General features: G+C 31.1%; 1 protein-coding gene across 3 annotated transcripts in view; it reads right to left on the bottom strand.

The window, feature by feature from the left end:
- LOC129004987 (inactive rhomboid protein 1-like) overlaps positions 1-27,687 on the bottom strand; it is a 278,942-nt gene that overhangs the window by 12,697 nt on the left and 238,558 nt on the right. For all 3 annotated transcript variants that reach the window (XM_054433719.1, XM_054433718.1, XM_054433717.1), the window contains exons 6-9: positions 17,031-17,184; positions 14,881-14,994; positions 3,544-3,660; positions 99-235 (exon numbers count right to left, since the gene is read on the bottom strand). In XM_054433719.1, the coding sequence (XP_054289694.1) occupies positions 99-235; positions 3,544-3,660; positions 14,881-14,994; positions 17,031-17,184 (522 nt within the window). The remainder of the gene's footprint in view (positions 1-98; positions 236-3,543; positions 3,661-14,880; positions 14,995-17,030; positions 17,185-27,687) is intronic.

A 27,687-nucleotide genomic window follows, 5' to 3' on the forward strand; every position in this document is an offset into this window, starting at 1 on the left:
GAATACAGCTACCTTACCCGAGAAAATTAATTTCTATGAGCTTTATACAAACAAGTTCACACAGATTTATCAATTAAATATACTTTTAGGTTACTCACCTTTGCTGGGGTAGAACCTCTTCTGGTACAATGGCAGGCGTGAACCTGTCTGCAGGATGGGGCGAGTCTGTTACTGAGTCAGCTGTGATGACAGGTGCAGACGACGGATCCGTTAAACTGGGCTGGTCATAGAAAACCTGCAGAAATATTATTTGTGAGATTTACTGTTCAATGTTTTCACTGAAGCTTCTTTTTGCATTAAATTAACTTTCCCTGGCCATATTACCCTGGAATTCTCATGCTATACTAACTAACATCAACATCCTTAATATATATATAACAATATTAACCAAAAATGTTTTTACAAAAATTATAGGAGTATCTTCCTGTCTTTTAATCGAATCAACAAAAACTTACTTCCTTCAAACAAGTAGGCAAGTTTTTTTTGTAGCATTTAATGTGTTTTACCCCCAAAAGTAAGTGGAATAAAATTAATATTATTGCAGCTTGCAGTACTTTTTAAAGTATAATTCAGCGGTTTGGACAATGTTTGTGTTTGATTGTTTATAATATCATTGATTTTACATTGCATATAGGGAGGAATCTGGTTTTCCAAAGGCTGACAAAAGTGTTTAATTGTTTTGTGAACATAAAATTTGATATAAAAGGGATCTGATGACCAAATTTTAAACTATCATTATTTTGTTAAATTTGTTTCAAGAAGAATTTTATGGTTTGGATGATATCCAATTCATAGCAAGCCCACACATACATAGGGATGAACCCATAATGTACTCGACTTAAACATAAAATTACTTTCACAAAAATAATAATGTGATATATTGTCATAATGATGAGTAAATTCCAAAGTAGTTGATTACTATTGAGATACAATCTCAGACAAAACTACGCCTTAGATCCTCTGCTCCAGTTTGACTAGTCTTGTACCTGTGATCTTTGATGTAGATGTTAAACTAGACTTGATCAGAGTTTGATCGTGATCAACCATCCTTTGATTAAACTTGACTCTGACAGCTTGAATCTCAAGTCGACAATTAAGTGTTGCAGGAAAATTACTCAGTCGCAAATCAATGGTAAATTGGTAGTAGTCTATATCAAGGCCAATTGGAAACATATAATTAATAGATAGTGATGTGTTATTTGTGCAAGAAATATTATTGGGAGTAGCCTATACCAATATGTGACTTTCATAATATGTATACTGATCATATGGTACCAATAACTAACTACTTGTTTTGTTAAACATTTCTGTGACAAAATAAATATAAAATGCCTTATGTGAGAGTGTGGGATATTTTGAAAATTATGTACCATGTATGTGAGTGATACAACTGCACAGGGGCGTCGTCTTGGGGGGGGTAGGGGGGGGAGCCTCCCCCCCCTAGAATCCTGGAAAGAGAAAAGTTGGGAATTTCCTTGCCACGAGTTGGGACAGTTGGGAAATCAGATACAAGAAAAATATATTTTTAAACTAAATAAATTTTAAAAATATTTGCGAAAATCCATCAAAGATCAAAATTTCTTTGACTTGGACGAATAAACTTGATGTTTCTTTGATTTAATTTAACTTTGATTAAACTAGGCTAAACCATGGCTAAACACGCCTTATTTTAAGAAATCGTTAACCAATTAGCGGTATAGTTTGTTGGAATTTCGTTTACGAGAAATTTTGTTCCTTATTGGACGTATGTTGGCTACCTTGATCCTGTCCTGTGTTGATGATTTTCTGAATGGTTCGTCTGCGAGACTGCGAGTTTGAATTTTGAAAGTGCAAGCGGCGTAGCTCTTCAGTTCAATTATGTTGTTTGTTAGTGTTTACAAGAAGTTCAAAAATATTTTTCATGTCAGTCAAATAAACTATATTTTATACCTTTTTTTGTAGTATTTGGAGCAGGCTTACTGACAGGAGTACTTGCTAATAGGTAGATTAAAATAACATTAAAGATAGGTTTTGTATATCGGTATTGCCTTTAAAACTCTAATTTTTAATAACCTAAATGAAATATTTATTCTCTGAATATTATCTAAAAAATCTACAAAAGTGATTTATCATTCCTAATTAAGAATTTACAAAAATGAATCAACTAATCACTCTGAAACAGATCTACATAGACAATAGACAAAACATAACCTAAAATTTGATGTTTGACTTTCACGTTTGAGTTTGATTTTTGTCCAAGTTCTAGTTTGATGAAGATGAAGGTTAACATTTTTATTGTATGTATAAGTTTATTATCAACCAAGTTGAACGTTTTTATTTTATACAAGTCTTATTTTAGGTTTATTCTTTTCTAGGCTAGAATAATATTATTCACAACACTGATAATAATATTTCATCATTACAAACTTGTTTAGGCCTAGTTGTAAGTTTTATGAAAGTTAAAGTGTTGATCTTAATATCAACTTCTAAAAGTATTGTAATTTCATTATTTTGTAATAAAATATTGTTTTTCTATACTAATTTGTACTAGGCTTATTTTATATCCCTAAAATTTTACACTGCTACCACAATGGTTTGTAAAGTTTTTTGGATTTGAAACAATACTTATTCAAGTTTTTGAAGTCATAAAACTTCATTATGAATTGGTAGAAGTTTTAGACGTTTTTTGAATTGAGTAATTTTGTATACATGTAAAACTAGCTATGTTTTGTTAATGCAAGTTAATAAATACTGAATTGAGTGTGACTGCAGTGTAGTATAATAATTTGTAGATTTTTAAAAATAGTACAGAAATTGATTTTTTTTTATAAAAAATAGTTGGGAAATCTATGTTAAGCAGTTGGGAAATTTGAGGCTTCTCCCCCCCCTAGAATTTAACCAAGCAACGCCACTGCAACTGCATCACAAATAACCGAAACTGTACAGGCACATTATTTCCACCTACATCTGATTGGCAGGCTTATCAGCTCCTTCGCCTCTATGTTGTGAAATTATACTGTAACATTTTTTATATGGATAGTATAACTACTAACTAGTATCAATTGCTGCCTCCAACTTGTAATAGATAGAAAAATTATTTATAACTGATATTGGGCAAAACTACATTCCAAGATGAACTCTTTTGCCTTACGATTGTACTTAATTATGCATGAATTTCTCAAACCACAATCATGCTTGATTTCCAACATTTGAATTCATTGTGTCTCAAGGACAGTATTGTGTAGTAATTATATTCCTCAAGGTTGAGCCAATGTTCGTGTTTCCCCAATGATAATTTAAAACAAATTGCACGTCTCAACATGTATGCATACATCACAACATGTCCTAACATGTTTCAGCCTGTTGAAACTGTTTTAAACATGTATGAACACATCATAACACATCCTACAAGCCACAACTGTTTTAATGAAACTCAACAACTCTCAAAATATTTTAACAAATTGTAAAATGTCTCAACATCTCTCCACAAGTCGTAGCAGGACTCAACTTATCTGAACTCATGGTACACCAAAACATGCCTCGACCTGTTTTAACATGTCTCACCTCGTCCTCCAGCGGTGACGACGGGTCAGGGGTGGCAGGCACGGTGGAGGGAGAATAGCTACGAGACATCTGACGACTCAGCTGTGAAGGATGAGTACCACGGTGTCTCCCCAGCGTCTGAAATAGAGTCATTGATGAGCACAAGCTCAGTAGACTATGGGTAGAACTAGACGTTCCGTTCACATTTTAAAGTTAAATGTTAAACCAAACCATACCTAAAGGACAACATATTGTAAGCTGTAAAATTGTTGTCACATGGAATAACACAGTAACAAAAACCAAGGGAGGAAAATAGAATTCTAGACTGTAGCATTTTGTGAGTAACTAAGTCAACTCAACTATGTAACTTATATTTGAGTCAAAAAAATTGGCTTAAGTAAAAAAAAAAATTGAACTACCGAATATCCTATTGATGGGATGTCTAATTCAGTATCCAAAAGTCAACAGTATATCATAATTAGTTAGAAGCAGTAGATAAGGTCGAGTTTAGATAGTCAGCAGTTTGTGATAGCCGCTGCTTTAGTTTGACATAGCTACAAAATTACCTTGACAAAGAGTCGAAGAAATTAAATCTTATCTTAAGCAGAAAATCTCTATACTTTATACTAACTCAAGGAATAACGGAGAATTGATGTTGAAAGGTTGGCGTTGGCAGCGATCTTGAAAACTACTGACTGTGAGCATTTCACAAAAATGGAACTTTTTGTTTTTTAATTGAAAGAATTTTAGAACAATGTTAAAACTGCTTTTGGTGTCATGTGGTGTTTGAATATCGTAACCTTCACTCAATATATTTATTGACAACTGCTTTCTGTTTTGGAATGAAGCTTATCTAGTTAAGTATTTAAGTCTTGTTTAATTATAATAGATATTATCAAACAAACTATCTTTAGCTCTGTATTATTTTGGTCAAAACTAGTGCTAGAGAGTAAAGTTTTAACCTTATCAAACCAATTTTTAAACTGTGATTTAAATACTGAAAAAAAGAATATATTTACATAGGCCTACTAAAGATTAGAACACGATCATACATGATACTACACTCATTCATGTCATAATGCCAAAAGCACCAACTGTAGGTAGCATACAACCAACACATACTTGACATACTCCTTACTGTAAGAATTTGTTTATTCTAAGTATCGCATTGAATTTCTATACCATCTTGTACTTTGAGTAAAGAATATTCAAAGGCAGTTATAAATCATGGTTTAATTTTATTACCACTTTGAAACCCTGAAATGGATTGTAGTTAAATGAACATTAGTCGAAAAAAGGAGAATGAAGGGGAGCTAATTACATCAAGGAACAACAGAAAACACAACAACGTCTTAGCGACTTATTCTTGCTCTTAATTCACCCTCTTCCTAAATTTTAATAAATTACAAAAGTCATTAGCCTCTTGGATATTACCTAATTGTTGATGAACTCTGTGTCTTAACGACTTATAATAATAAGTGAAGTTGAAAAGTTTCTTCTTTTGGGTATGGTTTATGATTGATTAATCATACTCGCTAATAGATTTCACTTCCTATAAATTTTCTGAAGCCAAAATGTTTAGTTATGTTTCTGTAAGGTACATGGTGATGCACATTTGCATTATCTAATGTTTACTATTGTTTTTATGTAATTTTACCAACTTAAAAACATTTATTGGCAAATTAATTATTCATTTTTAAACTAGCTGCTACTTATGCTTCAAGTGTATACTGTAAAATTTCCAACAAAATAAAGGAGAAAAATTTATCTGATATTAGCGCACTCAAACAAGGACATTAATTCACATTTGTATTAATTTTCATTGTTATTTTACTTAAGATACAACAATTTTACATTGGTCATTGGTAATGTAATTAATTAATTATTTTATGTAAATATCTTATACTTGGCATGAAATGTAAGTGATAATGCATGAAAAAACCCACTCAAGCAATACTTAAATTGCCTGAATCATTTTAGTGCAAATAGTGAATACTGTTTTGAGACATGTTAAAAAAGTAAAATAAAATAAATCAAACCCATCAAAGTCAGGTTCAAATTTTACAATCGGTAAAGAAATTACTAGCAGAATCCAAATTCAATGGCTTAATAGCAGTATCCTATAGCCTTCTTAATGTATTCAACTCTTTGCCTTTTATGATATTAATCAGACACCAGCTATTGAATTATGAATACAACTATTATGCATGTTATGGATACCTACATCCTAAATTTCGAATAATCAATATTTTGTAATTAATCCAATATTTTACTAATTTCAACCTTGTAATAAGCCCTCATATCCCAGTAATTCTTATTTGGTAATTAAATACCTACTTTTTGTAGGCATTATTTAATAAAATAATTTATATTCTATACAATATTTTGTCTAGTAAACTTTTATTTGGTAATAAATTAATTTTTTAAGCAATTCTTATTTTGTAAGATCATTTTCTCAAAGTAAACTGTCTACTCGATGTTAAAAGAAGTTTTTCTATGTCAATACAGTCTGCCCTGGATCTCTGGATGTGTAAAGTGTAGGGACTTTTGACAGTTTAATTGACTTGTAAAACTGGTGAACAACTAGAAACTTCAACGACAAGTTAACACTGAGTCTAGTAGATATTTCTTGAGAGAAATTTAGAGAATTTGTGTGGGAGTCTTCATCAACCAATAAAATATATAATGAAATTAAAAATAATAGTAAAAATTAATAAAAATGATAAAATATAGTAGTACAAATAGGTTATACTCAATCTTGTACCACACAATGACAAATGCCAAAAAAAATCACGGGAGTTATGTCAAAAAATAGTGGAAGAAAAGTAGATTTTTTAAAAGAAATTTCTTTGCTGTATACCCGTTATTGTTTCATTTCAAAACAGAACTTACTTTCCAAACGTACCTCGTAAAATTAAAAAAAATATATATAAAACAGTAAAATAAATAGCAATAAATATTTTAATGAGTATGGATAAAAATTACTAAAATTTGTAAGAATAATTATTGTAGAATAAATTTGACAACATGATAAAAATTATAATACAGCCTACAAAAAATGAAGTTAAGGATTTCATAATTAAATTATAACATAATTGATAATAACATAATTAAAGCTGAGCCAGTAATATAATGAATAATAAATTTAAAAATATAAACAAAACAATAGTATAGCTCCAGAACAAACATACATGAGTCTAAAAAACTAATTTATCTCATCCCCTTATGCGTATTACTTATCAATATTATATAATTTACTCAGAATATTTTATAGAATAAATTTGAAAGTCAAACTCCTGTAAATTAGTTTTGACTTCATTAACAAGTTAATAATTTCAGAACAATGGATTCCTCACTTAAGTGGATGAACCTCAATTATCTTCTCGATTCACAAGTTTACTTTTACTTTTGGTAAATTATAAATTTTAATTCCCAAGCTTAATTTTGATACAAAACTGGGGAAACATTTATTTTCTACCTACAGAAGAATTTTATCAGCACTTTTTTACATTTAAAAGCTAACAAAAAATGTTTGTAAATTTTTTTAATTGTAATGTTTGATAACTTCAGTTTTTTTATATTTTTTATATTTGTTATGACATTGAACTTACTAAATAACAAAAAGTGGTAACTAATACTTACAAATTTGTTTTAATTTAATCAGCAAAAGGTTAATGACACATATTAAACATTGAAATGTAAAACAAATTAAATAACACCGGTTAAAGAACGTAAATAGTAGTATGAAAATTGTGTATGCAAAGAATAATAAATGTGGCAATCAAAGCAAAATCTTCTAAGAATCTTTTAACAATTTCATGTCGCGATTTCCTCATAAGCTTCCTCAATGAATCAATATGATCAACATTGACAACATTGATCAATATTCCATGTTTACTTATGCTCAAAGCAAACTTAACCTATACCTAAGGAAGGAATAGTTTAAATTTACAATTTGCTGACATTATAGTTGATAAATATTTTAGACAAGTGATAGCAGCAACTTTTATAATATTTCTCATTGTTTTATTTATTTGCACTTTTTATTTTAAATATTATGTTGATTCATGATTTGTTTTAAACTTATAACACCTAATATCACATTTATTTCCAACTTTTGTGCTTGGAAGTTTAGTAAACTTTATGTTCAACAAAATGGCAAAATAAGCTTTGGGCTTTATACATCCATCAACAATATTAACAACTATAAGGTAAAAATACTAATAATACAGCTATTATAGGGTATATAGGGTTCAATTTTAATTAATTGTTCTTGAAAATGTAAATGTAGAATACTAAACAAAATCGACAAAATAAAACCGTGTTTTACACCAGCACAAACTATGTCAGTGGCTTGTTAAACTAAGTTCTTTTATTCAAAAACAGAAAACAAGTTCAAAATGGAAATGGATCGTGCCATGTCCAACATGGAATATGCATTACTATAAATGTTGTTGACAGTAATTTATACTTAAATAATGTAAAAATAAATATGTTCTATTCTAACTAATTGAACAGAGTGAAGCGAAGCTCTTTGGGATCAACTTTAATGCAAACTTTGCTACATCATAACACAATAGTGCTTGAACATATTTAAGCCAAACTTACCAAGGATGTTTATACAAATGGTGGGAAGGATTGTAAAGAAAAACTTCAATTTGATCATGCTTATGTAATTTAAAACTAACTTAAGATAAAATTTTTTGACATATTAGGTTTATTGGTTTATGTTCTTATGGGTCGTGATGGTTACGGAATAACAATGTAAATGTAAACAAAGAAATAGGTACACTATTTTACACATTTTCTTTATGCAATCTAAATTAAAACTAAAACAAATAAATTAATTTATTTCAGTTTTAAGATACAGTAGCAAACTGTCTATTTATATAAAATGCTATTGATACACATTTTTTACCATTGACTGAAAACATTGACAAACAAATGACAGTAGGCCCTACTGTGGTTTGACCAGCTGACATTAACTGAGAAACATAAATTACATATGCGTTATAAGAAATTTTATATACGTTCTTATTTAAAAACAAATATCATAAAACTTGATCTCTCCGCTCAACTGACTTTCACTGCCCTGAAAGCAATCCTTGTAAAGATATACATTCAAGGTTTGAGATGGTGGAAAGCAGATGAAAGCTTTAAGAAAATATGTAAACACTGAGCGGTGTGTCTCAAAATCAATTCAACCACAGACACTAATCGGGGCTCATCAAGATGGCTACATAGTGCTTAGCCAAACGGTTACTGAGGTTCATTTGCAATTATAACCAGGCTACTTAGCCAGACCAAGACCAGCTTGATGGATTTGCAAAACACTTAGTAATGATCTTAAAGTGCCTTAATGCACTGGGGAATTTAAATCTGAATAAATCGAAGAACCTTGTTAATACTTTAGTGCTCCTTTTATAATCAGTTGCTTTTGGTTTCTTATCTATTATTTTTAAATGTTTTCATCTTTCTTTTCCTTTATGAATATTGAAATTCTACTTGTACAAAACTAAAATGTAAATTAACTATGAATCCACTCTAAATGTAACCTGAATATTTTTATTGCTTGCACTAATAAATGAAGCATTACAAATAATTAAATCCCTAGGTCTTAAACAAGCTAAGCCCTTAGTGAATTGACATTTTAATTAAAAAGTATAAACACCTCTAAGTTATACTGGTTTACTTTTAATTAGAGTTAGATTTCTTAAAGCACCTTTAATGACAAGAATTAATTTGTTTTGAGTGCCCTCTTAATCCTTCTGATTAAACAGCTACAACATTTTCTTTTTAAGTAATTCATTTAGCTAGATTGACAGACTACCGGAAATATTGATGTAAGAAGAGTTTAGTGGATGTGTGTAATATTCCAAATCGCTTAAGTAATATCTTGGATCGAAGGACCATTAAATAATGTGGAGTGTTTGTGAATAAAAATAAAATATTAAGAGAGAAAAAAATAAGTCATGTTTTCAAGAAGAACAGAAATCAATAATATTTATTTATACAGTTTGAATCATTTTTAAAACATCAGCTGTTCTAAATAAAGGCTAAAGAACATTATTAGGTGATAGAACTTAACAATGTTGGAGTGTTAAACATTGGTGGAACATGGTGGACCCTGTTGGAACATTTTTGGAACATTGCTGGGCCAAACATGGTCCACCATGTTCCAAAAATGTTCCAACATGGTCCACCATGGTTGGAACATTTTTAGAACATTGGTGGAACATGGTGGACCATGTTGGAACATTTTTGGAACATTGGTGGAACATGGTGAACCATGTTGGAACATTTTTTTAACATTGGTGGAACATGGTAGAACATGTTGGAACATATTTGGAACATTGGTGGAACATGGTGGACCATGTTGGAACATTTTTGGAACATTGGTGGAACATGGTGGACCATGTTGGAACATTTTTGAAACATTGAAGGAACATGATAGAACATGTTGGAACATTAGTGAAACATGGTGGACCATGTTGGAACATTTTTGGAACATTGGTGGAACATGGTGGACCATGTTGGAACATTTTTGGAACATTGGTGGAACATAGTGGACCATGTTGGAACATTTTTGAAAAATTGGTGGAACATGGTGGACCATTTTGGAACATTTTTGGAACATTGGTGGACCATGTTGGAACATTTTTGGAACATTGGTGGAACATGGTAAAACATGTTGGAACATTTTTGAAACATTGGTGGAACATGGTGGACCATGTTGGAATATTTTTGGAACATTGGTGGAACATGGTGGACCATGTTGGAACATTTTTGGAACATTGGTGGAACATGGTGGACCATGTTGGAACATTTTTGGAACATTGGTGGAACATGGTGGACCATGTTGGAACATTTTTGGAACATTGCTGGGCCAAACATGGTCCACCATGTTCCAAAAAAATTTCCAACATGGTCCACCATGGTTGGAACATTTTTGGAACATTGGTGGGACATGGTGGACCATGTTGGAACATTTTTGGAACATTGGTGGAACATAGTGGACCATGTTGGAACATTTTTGGAACATTTTTGGAACATGGTGGACCATGTTGGAACATTTTTGGAACATTGCTGGGTCAAACATGGTCCACCATGTTCCAAAAAAATTTCCAACATGGTCCACCATGGTTGGAACATTTTTGGAACATTGGTGGAACATGGTGGAACATTTTTGGAACATGGTGGAACATTGGTGGAACATGGTGGACCATGTTGGAACATTTTTGGAAAATTGGTGGAACATGGTGGACCATGTTGGAACATTTTTGGAACATTGGTGGAACATGGTGGACCATGTTGGAACATTTTTGGAACATTGGTGGAACATGCTGGACCATGTTGGAATATTTTTGGAACATTGGTGGAACATGGTTGAACATTGGTTGGTGGAAGATGGTGGACCATGTTCCAAAAATGTTCCAAAAATGTTCCAAAAATGTTTCAACATGGTCCACCATGTTCCACCAACCAATGTTCAACCATGTTCTTCCAATATTCCAAAAAATTTCCAACATGGTCCACCATGTTCTACCATGTTCCAAAAATGTTCCAACATGGTCCACCATGTTCCACCAATGTTCCAAAAATGTTCCAACATGGTCCACACATGGTGGAACATGTTGGAACATTTTTGGAACATTGGTGGAACATGGTTGACCATGTTGGAACATTTTTGAAACATTGGTGGAAACATTTGGTGGAACATGGTGGACCATGTTTGTGGAGTGTTTGTGAATAAAAATGAAATATTAAGAGAGAAAAAAATAAGTCATGTTTTCAAGAAGAACAGAAATCAATAATATTTATTTATACAGTTTGAATCATTTTTAAAACATCAGCTGTTCTAAATAAAGGCTAAAGAAAATTATTAGGTGATAGAACTTAACATACTCCCGGCCTTGAAGTGTCCTCACTTCAACAGTTAGTTTAGAATAAAACACATTAACACAGTTTGTCGTAGGCTGGCTATAGCAGCTGGTTGCTTTTTTCTACTTCTGCTTTTGAACCTAAGCCATCTTTGCTGGGGATACAACTTAAATACGTTTGCTGGAGACCACTGAAGTCCTAATACGTTGAAATTATGATCATCAGAGTTTTGAAGACCCCTTGGAGTTTCATTATGAGACTGAAGAATATAAGTTAACAAGTCTTTAGAGTTCATAACACATTTTTTTAATTTAAAAAATTCTTGTTTTAATAATTCAACGAGTTGTGATTGTAAGGTGAGTACTTTTTCTGTAGTTTGTAATGAAGAGTAGCTATTTGTCAGAGCTCCATCGGAAGATATAACCACTTGACTGGATTGCTGGACTGTCTTCACTTGATGTACTTACAATTCGATAAAAATAAGAATCAAAGTCTTCTTTCTTATTCTGGGTTTCTTGCATGAGAGTCTTTAAGGCTTCGTGTTGCACAACTGTTAATGTTTCTTCTTGTTCAACATGTTGATCTACGATGTTTCTTATTTCGTTGAGACGAGTTTTAATAAAAGATGTGAGTCGTGTATAAGTTTCAATTTTAAAATCACTATTTGGAGATGCCATTGTACAAAGATGATGAGATAAATGTAAAAAATTCAAAAAGTGTAAATGAGAGAGTTAAGTAGTTCCTGCAAGACATTGCACATTATTTTTAGTGTGTTAATATTTAAAATGGATAATAATATAGAAATACCAAATAAACGGTATCAGCAGTTTGAGTAATTTCTCCCATTAGCTTGTCAATAACCCTTATCGGTAAGGGTTATAAAATATTGAAATTATGCAAAAAATGCAAAAAATGCAATTTTTTAATTTGTCATGATTATGTTCATTATAAAAAAAAATGATTAACCAAACCTAATACTTGTCAGTTCGATTTTATCAGGGGTCTACCCAAACAGCTGATGCATTGGTAGTTTTTGCTGTTATCCATCTACAATCTCTACCATGGTTGCAAAAGTTGCGTGTCGACAAAAAGTAACTAATGTAACAGCTCCATTTATGGTGTGGGTCGGTCGGGTGATACATCATTGTTATCTGGCCCACTTTCAACCCTTTCTCTCTCTCACCCCCACTTCCCCACTGTACACCACACCGTTCAATATGCAATGCAGAACAACTGTACTATATGTTTTGACGGATTGCCGAGTTCTAATAGAGAAATTAAGCAAAACACGATACTCTCAAGAGATACAGCTCAGGTGAGGGGGAGGGGGGCAGTAAAGGGTACGTGGAGATTGGTTAGGTGGAATGGTTGACTTTGGGTAATAAAGTAGACATTTTATACAATGTCAAAAAATATTAAATTAATTATAAATGTAATTTACTTGTAATTAATGTTGTAGCGTAAAAAAAGAACCTGATTTTGACATATTATTTGGGGGGGGGGGGGGAAACAATAATTAGTAAAAGTGGGATGGTTGTGAATGTTTTTTTAGGTCTTTTTCACGTTACCATAGCAAAAACTTACATGTCTTTGTGATTAATTTATGTGCAATAAAACCAGACAAAAGAAAAAAAGTAAAATAGAGGTTATTAATGACAAAAATGGGGGAAAAAAGTTATTAACGAGATTTTCACATTTTTTGTCCTATCTGAGAAGTTAGTGGACCCTGTGGCATGTCATCTTTAACGGATCTGCCAAAAATAACTTTTAGGTTAGTTCTCTCCAGTTTGTGTAGAGGACGTTTTGTTCCCCAAGATTTGTGTTCTGTAACCAAACTTTACAGCTATTTAATTAATCTGAATACAACATATGATTTGTATGTTCTTTTGTTTATAATCAGTTATGAACCAATGAATAAAGTAGAAATGATAAAATCGTCCATAAAATAAGAGGAACATTTAGTCAAATCAGTGAATTCAAATGTCACCAAAATTAAACACATAAAAAAGTCTAATGGTTGCAGTTAATCTTTTATTGATGGAACATTTGTATTGTGGGTTACAAAAATTGGTTATGTTGTATATTTTGATTTGGACAATGAAGTAGACAAATCTTCAATATATGTAGCATGTAGATACATACTGCACTACCCAGTTTAATCAAATTTTCTGAGAGATTGAAGTCAATTGAGCCTCTTACTATTGAAAGTATTTTTTGTTACTTTGACATGATGACTGTTGATTGGAATATAAAGATGCTACATTTTACAAGAGAAATCATCCCCCTACCCTCCCTTTTAGTTTGGCAGGACTTAAAAGGTTGTGTGTAAGATAAAAAGAGTATTTTACAAGAGCATTGTCGGAAGGTTCAACTAAACTAAGTTATTGTCGTTCCTGCAAAACTGGGAACAATTTCAACTTAGTGTGTAATGCCACAGATAATATATTATCTGTGGTAATGCACAGTAGTGTATTTTTAGTGAAAGGTTGGCAACTCTATTGATATCTTTAACTCTATCAGCTTCTTTCGTTTAGAAAGTGAATATTTTGTTTGACATTTGTGTCCTTAGATATTTCAGTAAACGAAAAAATAATAATTATAAATATTATGGAACTTGCACACTTATGTGTTTTTTAGGGTACTAAGTGTTTAAAAACTTTTTTGTATCAAAATTTCTTATTAGTTTTTCAATATAGTTTAACAGGATTGGTTGAGCATTTCCCATAAGACTATTCCATTACTAACAATTACATCTTATGCATATGTAGGAACTTTTCTAATCAAATATAATGCTATGTAAACAACTTGATATCCATATAATAATACTTGGTTAAAATGTCAATTGTAAATTTAAGTAATTTGAAAAAAAAATTAAAAAGTAATTTAGTCAACAAAAAAAAATCAACAAAATTCCCAACTTCCAATTCACAGGACTCATAATAAACAGGTAACACCAGATTTGATAACCGAGTCAACCTATATCTTTTAACCATGGATTCACACGAAAAATTAATATTGTAACCGACAACAGTGATGTTTGCATTCTGTTGTGTATTAAACCACAACCATTCATTTGTGGTTTCCGTTTTGCAAACTATCAATTTAACAGGTCTACCACCAACTGATGTTTTGGTCTGGTGAAAAATTCTATCAAGTTTGTAAACTGATTTAATTTACTTTTACTGCGAATATATATTTTTGTAGAAGAATCATATTTGGTAAAACATTGCAAAGCTTAAATGATTAGCCAATGAGTTCTAAAAATACGTAAATCCTCTAAACATTTTTGAAAATAGTTTGTTTTTGTTTTGTTTATAACTTTTAAATATATTTGGTTATATCTTTTAACTTTTAACTTTAAAGATTTTTTTATTTTTATATTTGTTATAATATTTTTAGTTTTTTTCAATTTTTATATATATATTTTTAATCTTGTCAGTTTTTATTGTATTTTTCAGAAGTTTTGTTCTCACTTACCTGTACCACTAGAGCCATCCCCTTGAATGTCATCTTGGCCACTGAGGGTTTCCGTCGGACAGGAGGTTCCGTCCACTTCGGAGCATCTTCTCCTTCGTCCTTCCCCCCATCAGCCTGCGAGCAACACAAATGAACATTTGGCGTCAGAGTTAATCAAAATATTCTAATGGAAAAATAAAATAATTACAAGAGAAAGAACATAAAAGTTATACAACATGTGATTTCATCACAAAAGAAAATACTATACCATTCTAGAATAATACATGTATTTAAAAGGTGTCACCAAAAACTATTGATCATTAATAGCAGGATAGTCTTTTCAGTAAGAAGAACTGTCTCTAATCTGGTTATCTCCCTAGCATTTATTTTCCCTTCCTACACTCAAAAGCAGAGTGATTATTTTAACGAATCTTCTCGTATAGATATATACACAAAATATTAATTAGTTGTTTAGTTTAATTATTCTTGTGCGTATTACATCCTATATTGTGAATTATGAAAAATAGGGAACTTGTGTATTTTTTTGGGTAGCAATCAAATATAAAAAAATTAACATTTATTATAGAGTTGAATTGTTTTTTTTATTTATAATTAAAGACTTGAGTCAAACTAATTTGAGGTCTATTAATATATTACACACATTTTTTTATTTAGTTTTCAAATTGATTTATATATTTTATAAAAATAAAACCATCCTACTGGTTCGTATATAGAAAAACACAGTCTTCAACACATGTCGCTTTAAAAAGTTAGTAATTACTAAAAAGTAACATTGTATGTTTCTCATAATAGATGCGTGTACACATTTAAAATAGATTAAATAATAAGGAACTCTTTTAAACTGCAAAAATTTTCAAAATATAATAATTCCTTATAACCTATTTAGTGAAAATAATATTGCACGAGGAAAACTTTAACAACCTTTCACTAGACCACTTAAAGTGAAAAGCTTTGTTGAATATTATAAATAAGAGCTTACATTTTCAAAAGCAAACTGCATTCGTAAAAGACACGTGTATCGTCTCTATTCGCACAATTACAAATAAAACCTATTGAATATGTTAGGAGAGGTATGCTTGGATCGTAAATTGTAATTATAAATTGCTTCAATTGTTAACAGCAATGTTACCGTTACAGTAATGAAGAAGTAAATGGTTCCTTTTCACAAAGAGTTGGAAAATACGTTGATACATCCATTCAGTTTGGAAACAGTTAGAGGGTAAATTACCCCAATAAGCTTTTGTACAAAGTTTCAATAATGTTGTATCGATGTATTTGAATGAAAATGGAACAAAGGAAAACAGACTTTCAGAGATAAAGTTGAAAACAAGTGAAACATCACTAAAACCTACACGAATTGTTTGGAGTTGGTGGTTTTTTACATTGTTCTCATATATTGTTATTGCTACAGATGGGGTGACATTATAATATCTATTTTATAATTCTGATTGACCTCACTAAAGCTTACTTCTGATACTTTTAAGACTCAAATATTTACCATGTACAGTCTATATAGTCCAATAATTATAACGAAAAATCATTCTTTTAGAATCACAATCATACTGTTATGAATACGTCTATATTTTCCTATAAGCTTAATATACTGTAATAGTTTTAAGAGAATCATCTCCTTCTCTTAAATAAAATATCACCAAGCATTGGAAGGCGATTTCACCAAGATTTGGAAAACGGTTTTAAAACTCTTTCAACGAAGATTTCTGTCATGGGAAGACAATATCACTTCTTGAAAAATGATTTTATCACTCTTTGGAATCCTATAAACCACTTGCTGACAATCTTATCATACATTGGATGACAATCTTATATTGGAAGACAATCTTATCTACCATTGGATGACAATCTTATATTGGAAGACAATCTTATCAACCATTGGATGACAATCTTATATTGGAAGACAATCTTACATTGGAAGACAATCTTATCAACCATTGGATGACAATCTTATATTGGAAGACAATCTTTTCTACCATTGGATGACAATCTTACATTGGAAGACAATAATTTAAATCCTTGGAAGGGAATTTTATAATTCCTTCCAGACCATCCAACAAGAATGTCTCCTCATAAAAACGAATGGTCTTATAAGATTTTGGGATTCTAAGTTAAGCGTTACAATTATTATTACTCACTGATTCAGTGGGCCTTGGGGTCTGGCAGTGCTCGGGCTTGAGGCCGTATTTCCTGGTGCAAAGTCTCTTCCTCCTCTCTAGCCATCTTGCTCGCTCCCTAGCCTCCGTCTCCTTGTCCACTCCCAGGAAAACAGCAGCCTCTCTTTTGATAAAGCTGGAACAGAAATTAACAGGATTGTAAGATATGTATCAAGAATGGAAAGTTGACGAACATTTAAGATCGTTCTGAGTTGAACAGTATATAACGTATACGTTATAGGTATAACGTTGCCTATAGTTGAGACTTTTATATTATGTCTTTGAATGTTGAAATCAATTATTTTATTCAAATTTGGTGGTCTAAACTATGAACCCACTGAACGTTTAAATATTTGATATAATAGAATGTAAAGTCAATCGTACTTTTAGGAGGAATACCACCTCATGCTATTTTATATTTTTATGGTAATCAGAAACAAATCTAGGATGGGATGCCTTTACTCAAATTTTATCAAACCTTTATAAAAGGAGTGTAAAATTAGAAATAATAATTGGTTGCTAATTTAGCGGTTTTACCACGAACTAAGCTTATCTCAACCATTTTTTCTATGTCTCCACGCACCTTTACATGCCTTTTAATTTTTTACGCAGACAATGTCTAAAATTCCAATCTGGGAAGGCTTTTTTTACCATAATTAACCACAAGACTAAAACTACCTTAGTAAACCAGTATTTATTCACAATCAATTACGGTATAGGTTTGCTGCTTTAGGCAGAGTTAAGCTCCTAGAGTGATTCACACTTTTTATTGAAAATAACACCAACAAAAGCAAACAAAGAGACTGTTTTACACAGAACAAAATAGTGTACAGGGTTAATCTATCAAGACAAATCTATATTGATTCTGAGTTTGTTTAAATATTACAATAATTTGTTTTAAATTTGAGCTTTTTAGGGACTTATGTCCCTAGAAGCCACTAGTAATTTATTATTTTCTCCTATAACCTAATTCTGGTTTTGCAAGCTTTTTGTAGACTAATATTTAGTTTTTTAAGTATATAATTTGCTTCATTTTCATGTTTTACATATATACCAAGTGTTAGTGTGTACCACTTATTGCTATGGAATATAAACTGAATTGCTTTCAATAACTGCAATATGCAATGCATTTTGTGTGTATTGTCATCCTCATGACTGACATGGAGTATAAAAGTATTTGACATGTTACTGACAAGCTCTACTTAGCTAATATAAACTGCATTGGATATGTGGAATACATGTTTTCAATTCCAATATGTTCTGTATTCATCTTTATTAAATCTACGGTCGCAGGCTAGATATTTATAAATTCTTCACTGGCAGCAACAGGTATTTTTTCACAAGGATTCATGAATAATGTTTGTATAGACATGAATAATGCAAGCCATACAGACTCTCCCATAATCTCATGGTATATTATCATTTGAATTCATAACGAAATGAACATTAATCATTTCGTCATGAATTCAAATGATAATATGCCATGAGATTATGAGAGAGTCTATATGGCTTGCATCCTAAATACATATATTAGACCATTTATTAGGACTTAACTTTATGACCTATAAGTACAGTAGTTAAGTAGTTATAAGTAAGTATAAGTAGTTGTATCTTCATACAACAAAAGAGGGACCTGGTGTAGTATTCAGAGTACTGGACATTCTGTCCGAAAGTTGTTGTTCAAATCTAGCCAATCACTAATTGCTTTTAGCTGTGAGACATCGCCATAACCTGGTGGTTCAGAACCCAAGTCACATGTTTATGAATTTTAGTTAACTGTATGGGAAGAACTATTATACAATATGTTGTCTTACCAATTGAAAATTAACCAGGTAAGTAACAAACCACAATTGAAAAATAGTTGAGAAAAGAAAAATCAATACCACTCTAAATGTTTTTAAACCTCGAATCAATTGTCTTGGTGGTAAAAATTGTGATTTCCAAAACATACGATGGTAGCCCGTTTAATCCGGAAAAGGACCTGTTCTGACTACCCCATCCAACAAAAGATTACCACCAGACTACAAACTTAAAAATTTAAAAAGTTACAAACAAAAGTAAAACATAGCAAAGTTATTCTACATATCGCCAAAACACAGATACTTTTACAAATATCCAAATTAAAATTACAAACTCAAATTCCATAATTTAATTATTTAAACTCCACAATGGGAGTTGGCATGGAATGAAAAATAAAGTGAGTGTGGATGACACATGAAGGATTTACAGTTCGGTCTGTACAGAGAGCTGTGTTTAAATCACCCTTGCATCCAGAAATGAACAAACCGCTGCTGAATTAGACTGGTTTAATTACTGAAACTACAACAGCAAACTATGGTGTTGTAATATACTGTGGAATAATTACAGTGTGGAAAATTGTCTTACTTTTATATTATAAATCAAAGCGGGGGTTTTAAGCTACCTATCTTAGAAATAGTCGAGGTTAGTACCTACATTTATTGTTTGGCTTTTTAGTGGAGGGAGTGTCCAATAAATAAGTTCCCTGGGACGAATCATTTGTGTTTTTGGAAGGTTAAGGAAGATAAGGCTTAAACCAATGAAAAAGCGTCCCATAGGTTGGTCCAGATATTTCATTAGTAATTCATTGGATTCAAAACTAAGGTTTGAAGTTCTGCGCTCTAACCACTAAACAAAAACCACATGGTTTGTTTGCACATTAGTACCTACATAAAGTTTATTTGTGCAAAGTGCCTACGTAGGCTACAATTTTTTTCACATAATACCTAAGTATGGTTTGTTTGCATAAAGTACCTACACACGGTTTATTTCCACATTAACATCTAGATACCGTTCATTTGCACATAAGTACCTGCATATGGTTTATTTAATCTTTATAGTTTTTTTCACTCACAAATTTCAATTGTTAAACTGAAAAAAAAATTGTTTTAAAATTTGAAACTCTTTGATATTTTTTATAACATGATATTCTACAGTTTACAATTTTCAAAGCATTGTGGAATATTAAATGGTAAACTTATTTTCATGTTATACCTGGAGTAGAAAGTTGGAAAGGGTATTCTTACTTGCAAGAGTTGATGAAGCTTTTTAGGCCTAACATGTATTTTTCGAAAAGAATGTTGATACAAAGTACTGTTATTTTCTTTTTTGGCAGAGGGACTTTTTAAAATCAACCAAAAAAGAAAATTTACAATGTAAAACTACTTTAAAGGTACAAAGAGGGAGTTTGGGTCCAGTGTGTGTTTAGCAGATTGGAAAACTTTTCTCTGCTTTATAATGATGTTTACAGGGAGAAGAGTGTTGAACTTTGTACTGCAGTCGATTTAAATACTGTTTTGCTGCGTACACAACGAAAAAACAATTTAGCTCTTCACTGAGAAAATGTTTATTGTTTCATTATAGAAGTGTTTTATCATCCAGAGTTTTCTAATTTGTGTACGCTGAAAATTCCATGATCCGATTACTTATAAGAGGTTTACTTATATTATAAGAACAATAGCTATATATTTATATAGTGTACTGGTAATTATCTGAGCATAAGAATCGGAGCACTGCATACACTTTTCTACCCCATAAACCTTTTTTACTTTTTACTCAACAGATTTTAGATTTCCAAAATTACTTTCTCGCTGCTCATTTATTACAAAAGGTAAACAAATGATATAATTTTTATTACGCACCATAATAAATTGGGTTGGCAACATAATCAATGTTTTAAGCATAGCAAGTTATCTCTCAAGGCAAAAATGTATGTAGTGATGTAATAAAAGTCTATAAACTGTCTAAATGTTATTGCCTTCATGATATTTTGAGACATTTCTTTATTAAATGGCATGATTTAAAAGAATGAGAAAACATATATGTGTGACCAAAATAGTATGTTTCACTTAACATATTTATACATTTTGTAAATGAAGTCTTGAAACAAATCTGTTATTTTAAGATCGAAATAGATATATCTATCTATTTCGATCTTAAAATAACAGATTTGTTTGTGGCAATCTATTTGTTATTTATTTGTTATTTATTTGTAACAAATTTGTAATTTGTTTGTGGCAATTATTCTGTTTGTGGCAATAATTTTTAACAGAGGTTCCGCAATTTGTTACATCAAAAATATTTTAAAATAACAACCCCTATTGAGTGAAGCGCTCGTCAAAAGAAACGCAATGACGCAAATCCGAGGTGAATATCTCACTCCTAGTCAAAATGGCGGGTATTCCAAAATGGGTGTTTTTTTCACATGAATCAAATGTTGGAATACCTACTCTTTAGGCTAGGGGTGAAATATCTACCTCGGGTTTGCATCATTGTTTTTATTTTGACGAGCCCTTCAAAATGATGGGTCACTCAATAGGGGTTGTTATTAAAAAAAAAAACAAGTCACCTCCACCCCCTACCCTGTTAAAGGGGTTAAAAATATTAACCTTTTTAATCAATATACTTTATTGAAAATATTGTTGCTGTAAAAAATTGCGGAACCTATGTTAACAGTAAATTCCACAAACATAATATTACCATCTATGATGGTTTAAATAATACAGATTTGTTTCAAATAATACATATTTGTTTCAAGACTACTTAATTTAATTTACACACTGTATAGTATTTGTATGATTACAAATAATACACAATAAATAATAATACGTATTGTGTTTTTACGGTTTATGCTAAGTATTGGTTAAGTTTATTAACTACCTTCCTCGATGTTGTAACGGTAACTTTAAGTAATATTGTACCTTGTAAGCATGAAACTAGTGCTTAATTAAACTCTAGATTATGATGTTATAGTAATAAGGCACCCCTTGAAAACTTCTAACCCTCGAAGGTGTTACGTTTTCAATCATATTTCACAGCTTAGTCTCCACTTCTTGAGAAACATTTTCTAAAAGCTAAATAGTTTTCTCAATTTAGGGAGTAATGAGTAATTTCAAAACTAAATAGTTATGCAACATTGCTAATTTAAAGGAATTTCCTTTACTGAATTCTCACTCCTTGAATTTGTGGGTCGAGATTGGAAAACTTTGCAGACTTTATACGGTTTTTATTAGAGCGTAAAAAACAGACTTGAGAATATGTCAGCGTATGAAATCGTCGTCTATTTACTTGGTATGAAATAGAACGAACAAAGAGGTTACCCTGAACACTGAACTACTGTTGTCATTTCAATTGGTGTGGTATTTATTTGGTGCAGTCGTATTTTTAAACAAATCTAAGACTGTACTGCTTAAGTAGCTATCCCGTCATGTAGAGCTTAAAATAAATTATAACCTAATGTATTCATTAATAAAAAATAAGTAATAGTAAAAGAAATTATTAATAAAAAAATATTGTATTTTGATTTAACTAAGGAAGTGTATAGGGCTTGGTTTGCTTATTGGTTATAAAAAAAGTTGAGGTTTAGTAACCAAACATATAAAAGCTTCTGTTGGCTTGCAATTTTCGTGCATAAACTCATGATACGATAATAGGTGTGTAAAATATGTGAATTTTCATAGTTCTATCAACTTAATGCTGTGATGTGTTTGCATTTTGTCTATCGTGCAATTATGTCTGTAAAATCACCACTTAAATGTCCTCATTATGAATTTGTATTTATTGATAGTGAAAATAATTGTGTCCCATCCAGAAATCCAAATGAAACATATCATACTTTTAGTATGATTCAAAACATAAAAGAATTTTAAAGTATGAATATCCATTATTTATTGAAAAACAATTTTTCGTAATGTTGAAGAAAAGTTGTAGGGGATGCATTTTAAAATCAAAACATACTCAGTAGCTCATTACAGATAAGCATGCCAACCCTATAAATATTAATGACGTCATTATAGCGCATGACGTGGAGAAGCATATGTTACTCGTCTTGGAGAGTCATTCACTGGATGTGTTTGTTTTAAGAAATAAAGAGGATACCAGTACCAGTTTAACTTCCATTATTAATGATACCTCTGATACTTAATAAAACAATCAAATCCATCTGGAATTGCATGTCGAATAATATACATCAACCCAAGTTTTATGTGGATTGTACAAATCAAATATTTGATTATAATTTATATGGTTCCTATAGATATTACGAAAATCGTTTGGTTCTCAAAGTAGGTATTCACTTCTGGGTAAATACCATTTACGGTTTAATTTTGTTATCATGATATTTTACAACACTGTTAACAAAAAGGTTCAGATAGCATTTTTCCATGTGTGCAGTAAAAAAATAATTATAACTACTGTTTTATCTATTTTTATACTTATTTTAATTATGAATGTCATATTTTGGATTATCAATTATTGGAATTTACATTTACTTAACAATGCGTCCAATCAAACACAACTACCTCTTAATATAAAGCCTCAATATACTTTTTTATATAGCCTCAGTTATACGTTTTACCTCAATATGGCTTTTATTAATGTTAAGTGAGTTCATTATTTATTTGTTTAGTAATAATTTATTATCTAGAGTCTAGACAGAACATGCAATTTTTTACTTAACATGTTATTTAATTTCTAATTACACGTTATATAATTTATCTTTCTTTGCACTATAACTTATGTTTTGTTATTTTGTATCACAAATTAAAAACATTATGACTACGGTCCTGATTGAACTATCAATATGCAAAACAAGCTTAGGGGCTCGTAATCAACGTATTACTAACTACCTTACAATTAAAACAATATATTTTTTTCTTTTGCTTCGAATCAATTTAGATTTTTTTCTAATGGATGATTTAAATTGTAATTGTACTTTTTTGCGTAACCAAATTGAGTTACATTTATTACGTTGGTACCATTTTAACGTTTTGTTGTTATTAACTTAGCAATATTGGTACAATGTCTCTAAAAGCAACAAAGTGTACTTAAGTGCTTTTTAGCACTTCCCTAAATGGTGTTCCGTTCTCTATTGGCATTATTATGAGACATTAGTTTACATTTGCATGTTTTGTGCATTACACATACAGTTATTGATCCATGAGTAAAATTAACTGCAACTAAAACGAGTATTCATTTTATACCATAATGCCAACACATTGGGCAAAATTACTACAAAGATGTATATATTTTTAATTCGTCCTAAAGAGGTTGGTAGTCTGTTTTGTATCCTTCCACTTTCATCCACAAGGCCTTGGGCCTGTGTTGATAGAAAGTATCCAGCAAAGCATGAGGAGACCTGGCACAGTAGAGTGTTCCTGTATTGATAAAATGTCGGCAGGTACCCAGACCCAAACCCACGGCATTCAAAGTCCGTCACTCCACCGACTAAAAAACCGTAGAGTAAAAAGTACCAAAGGTATACATACACATCAAGTTGATACCTTAACTACACAAGCATTGAAATTGAACTGCTGTGTTGTTTAAAAACTCATACAACACTGTTATATATATTTACGTCGGGTTTTTACAACTTATAAATCTTCCGCTAAGGGAGAAAAAGTCGCGTGTGAGGAAAAAGTAACTTAAGTAACATCTCCGTGGCACGGTTGGGACGATTCATCATTGTTATCTATACATAACTTCTCTCCTTAGTTCTACACCTACGACTCAATTTGTGATGAAAATACGAACCAAGAATCTTTCCTTCAATATATAAATATAACAAATAGAATAAATTCGTGGCAACATTTTACTTATGACTATTGATAGTCTATGTGAACGGGAAAATGCAAGGCTAAAATACTAACCTTTTTTTTTAAAGAATAGTATCTGTACTGGTATCCAAAAGTAAAAAAGTTGTACATTGATTTATTTCCGAATAGTACTAAGATATTTTTACAATAGCTCAACCACATACGGCTATTAAAATCAAATGCATTATAATATTCCAATTTGTTCGACCAGACATGAGTAAAAAAATAAATTTTCTTTAATATTATGAGTTTGGACGGCTACGCACTTGTATATTTAACATAAAAAGAGTTAGCAATAGTAAGTTTGCTCCTTTTTATACTTATTAAACGTAGATTGATTGCTACAGATCAATGATTTAAATTCACAATACAGTGATTCTAAACAAAAACAATTTGAAGGGTAAACTTGTTTTAAGTGGCAATTGCGCAGATTGATGACCAAGGCAGATTTGTCAGATGATTAAATTCTTAAGGAATCTTTAACTTGTCATCTTTATCTTTTTCAATTGTTACTAAAATAATCTCTATTCATAGTCTATTAATATCAGTTGGACCAGATATAAAAATATACTATCATGAGTAAGTTTATACACGATTTTTCATTTACTGTGAACTGGGTTTAGCTATATTATAGTAAAATATCTATAAAAAAAGATTGTACTAAAAACAATCCTAATAAAATGCATTACACCAACAGCTATTTCGTTCCTTTTGACATTATTCCGCGTCATAAGTTTCAATTTGCATCGTCATTTTATTTAATTTAATAAAATACTATCGTGATCATATCTATTTTATACATGAACCGTTACAGTAAAAAATAAATATGTAATAAATATCACACACATTTTTTAAATATGGGCTATATTTTTGTGGACACAAATTAAAAGAGATCATTCCAGTGTTCAGTTGACGATGAACCACAAACTTCTGCGGGTTTTGTTTTACAAACCAACGACCAGATCACTGCACTTTATCTCGATAAAATATACGTTTATTTGGATGTTTTTAAACTTGAACATTTCACATTTATTTTTAATTGCAAACACAATACTGTCAACGTTACATCATCAAATATTTATTTGAAAAGTATATCAGCTTTGTCCAAACATCCTTTAACGATTTTTTATGAATAACTGTGTTTGTGGTACCCCTATTATACCTTGAAACTTGATGAAATAACATATTCAATTGATTAACATATAAAGGGAAAACAACGAATCTGAAAACCCAAAAGTACAATTCCTTTCATTATTGTAAAATGGTTACATTTAAAAACAATTAGATCAGTACAAACCCTCAAGTTATTTTTTTATTAGTCAAATTAAATTTAAACGATTCCTGGTAAGGTAATATTTCCCCTGTTCACAATTAATTTAACTGATATTTTTTACATTTTTATAATGATAATTGTGAAAAGAAAGTTAATGGACTTTGGCACGGGACCTTTATCCTGAGGTCCTAGGTTCAAATCCGGTTAATCAATAGCTTTTAACAATGTGATATTAATGTGACTGAATGAAGGAAACGAGGAAAAGAGATCTTTCCTAGGAGAACTATCCGGACCAAATCCATGATACATTTAATATAGTTGGAAACTCTAATTCAAATTGTCAGCCTTACACTGTCCAGAAGCCCACTAGTTGACTTTGACAGTTTGTAAGTAAACTTAGACAACTTGTGTGGATAAAAGTTGCCGGCTGTTTCCATCCTTGGTCGACGTCACAAGCTGTATTGGGTTAGTCTGTCCTCCTGGGATTGCTGGCACAAGTTGATGTCAATAAATGTTTTGAACTTGATAAGCTAAAGGGTAAAAATGTAACTATAAAGCATCTATCTCTTGCTCTACAATCATTGCTATACATCCTTTTTACAATATGATATTTTATCTTATAGATGGTTTTTTAATTGGTACCTAGTTTATGAGCACATAAAAGGTCTTCAGTTCACTTTGAGCTACCATTTTAGATAAGGTACGAATAAAGTTAGCGTATCCAAAAAAAAAAAAAAAAACTGCATTTTACAGCAATAAACGGTGTCGGTGGCTTAATCGAACTCAGTGTTTTTCTTCAAATATTGAAAGTGACATCACAAGACATCTAATTAAACGTGGAAATGAAATGTATACCAAACTAGTACAAAACAAGTTGCACTGTTGTTGGCAATGTAGAATATTTCACTTTTTATAGGGGTTTAACCATGGTCAATTGAAGTAAGCAATTTTCTCTGTACGTTTCAGATAAGAAGTAATTCTACTGTGAACAGTAATAAAAAACTTTGTAAAAACTTCAAAACGCAATAATTTATGACAGATGTCATTGTTTAAAATGCATTCAATTTTATTTGACGAATAGATAATAGTAAATAAGAGAATAAAAGAAACATATTACTTGATTACACTAAAATACCAGGAGAACAAATGATTTTCTTTAATAATAAAAACCATTGTTTTTTCTTATTGCAAAGAACAACCCAAATTAGGTTTGAAGCTTGGCACTCAAACAATGAACAAAGTTCTTCTAAGGCAGTTAAAACTCAGCAGACAGTGGTACCAACCAAACTACAATAACCCACCAAGAGTCGCCAACTTCTACATACTACTTTTAAGGCAGTTAAAACTCAGCAGACAGTGGTACCAACCAAACTACAATGACCCACCAAGAGTCGCCAACTTCTACATACTACTTCTAAGGCAGTTAAAACTCAGCAGACAGTGGTACCAACCAAACTACAATGACCCACCAAGAGTCGCCAACTTCTACATACTACTTTTCACTTAAACTTGACTTTTTATCCTCAATGTAATTTGGCCTGTGATGTTGGTATGACAATATGTTAAACATCGAGCTTTGTGATTTCGAACGCACTTTTACACAAGGTGGTTTTGATTGTCCCTTTAATGATTTGGAATGGTCTAAAACGTATTAAAAGTTTTAAGTGTGCACTCTTTAGCTGATACAAAAATAATATACATGAATTCATTACAGTATATGAAATACATTACTGATATTTTAAGAGGATAAGCTTTT

The sequence above is a fragment of the Macrosteles quadrilineatus genome, unplaced genomic scaffold (assembly GCF_028750875.1).
Source record: "Macrosteles quadrilineatus isolate MER2022 unplaced genomic scaffold, UCM_ALF_1.0 Scaffold_14__1_contigs__length_3811126, whole genome shotgun sequence".
Classification (NCBI taxonomy): Eukaryota; Metazoa; Arthropoda; class Insecta; order Hemiptera; family Cicadellidae; genus Macrosteles; species Macrosteles quadrilineatus.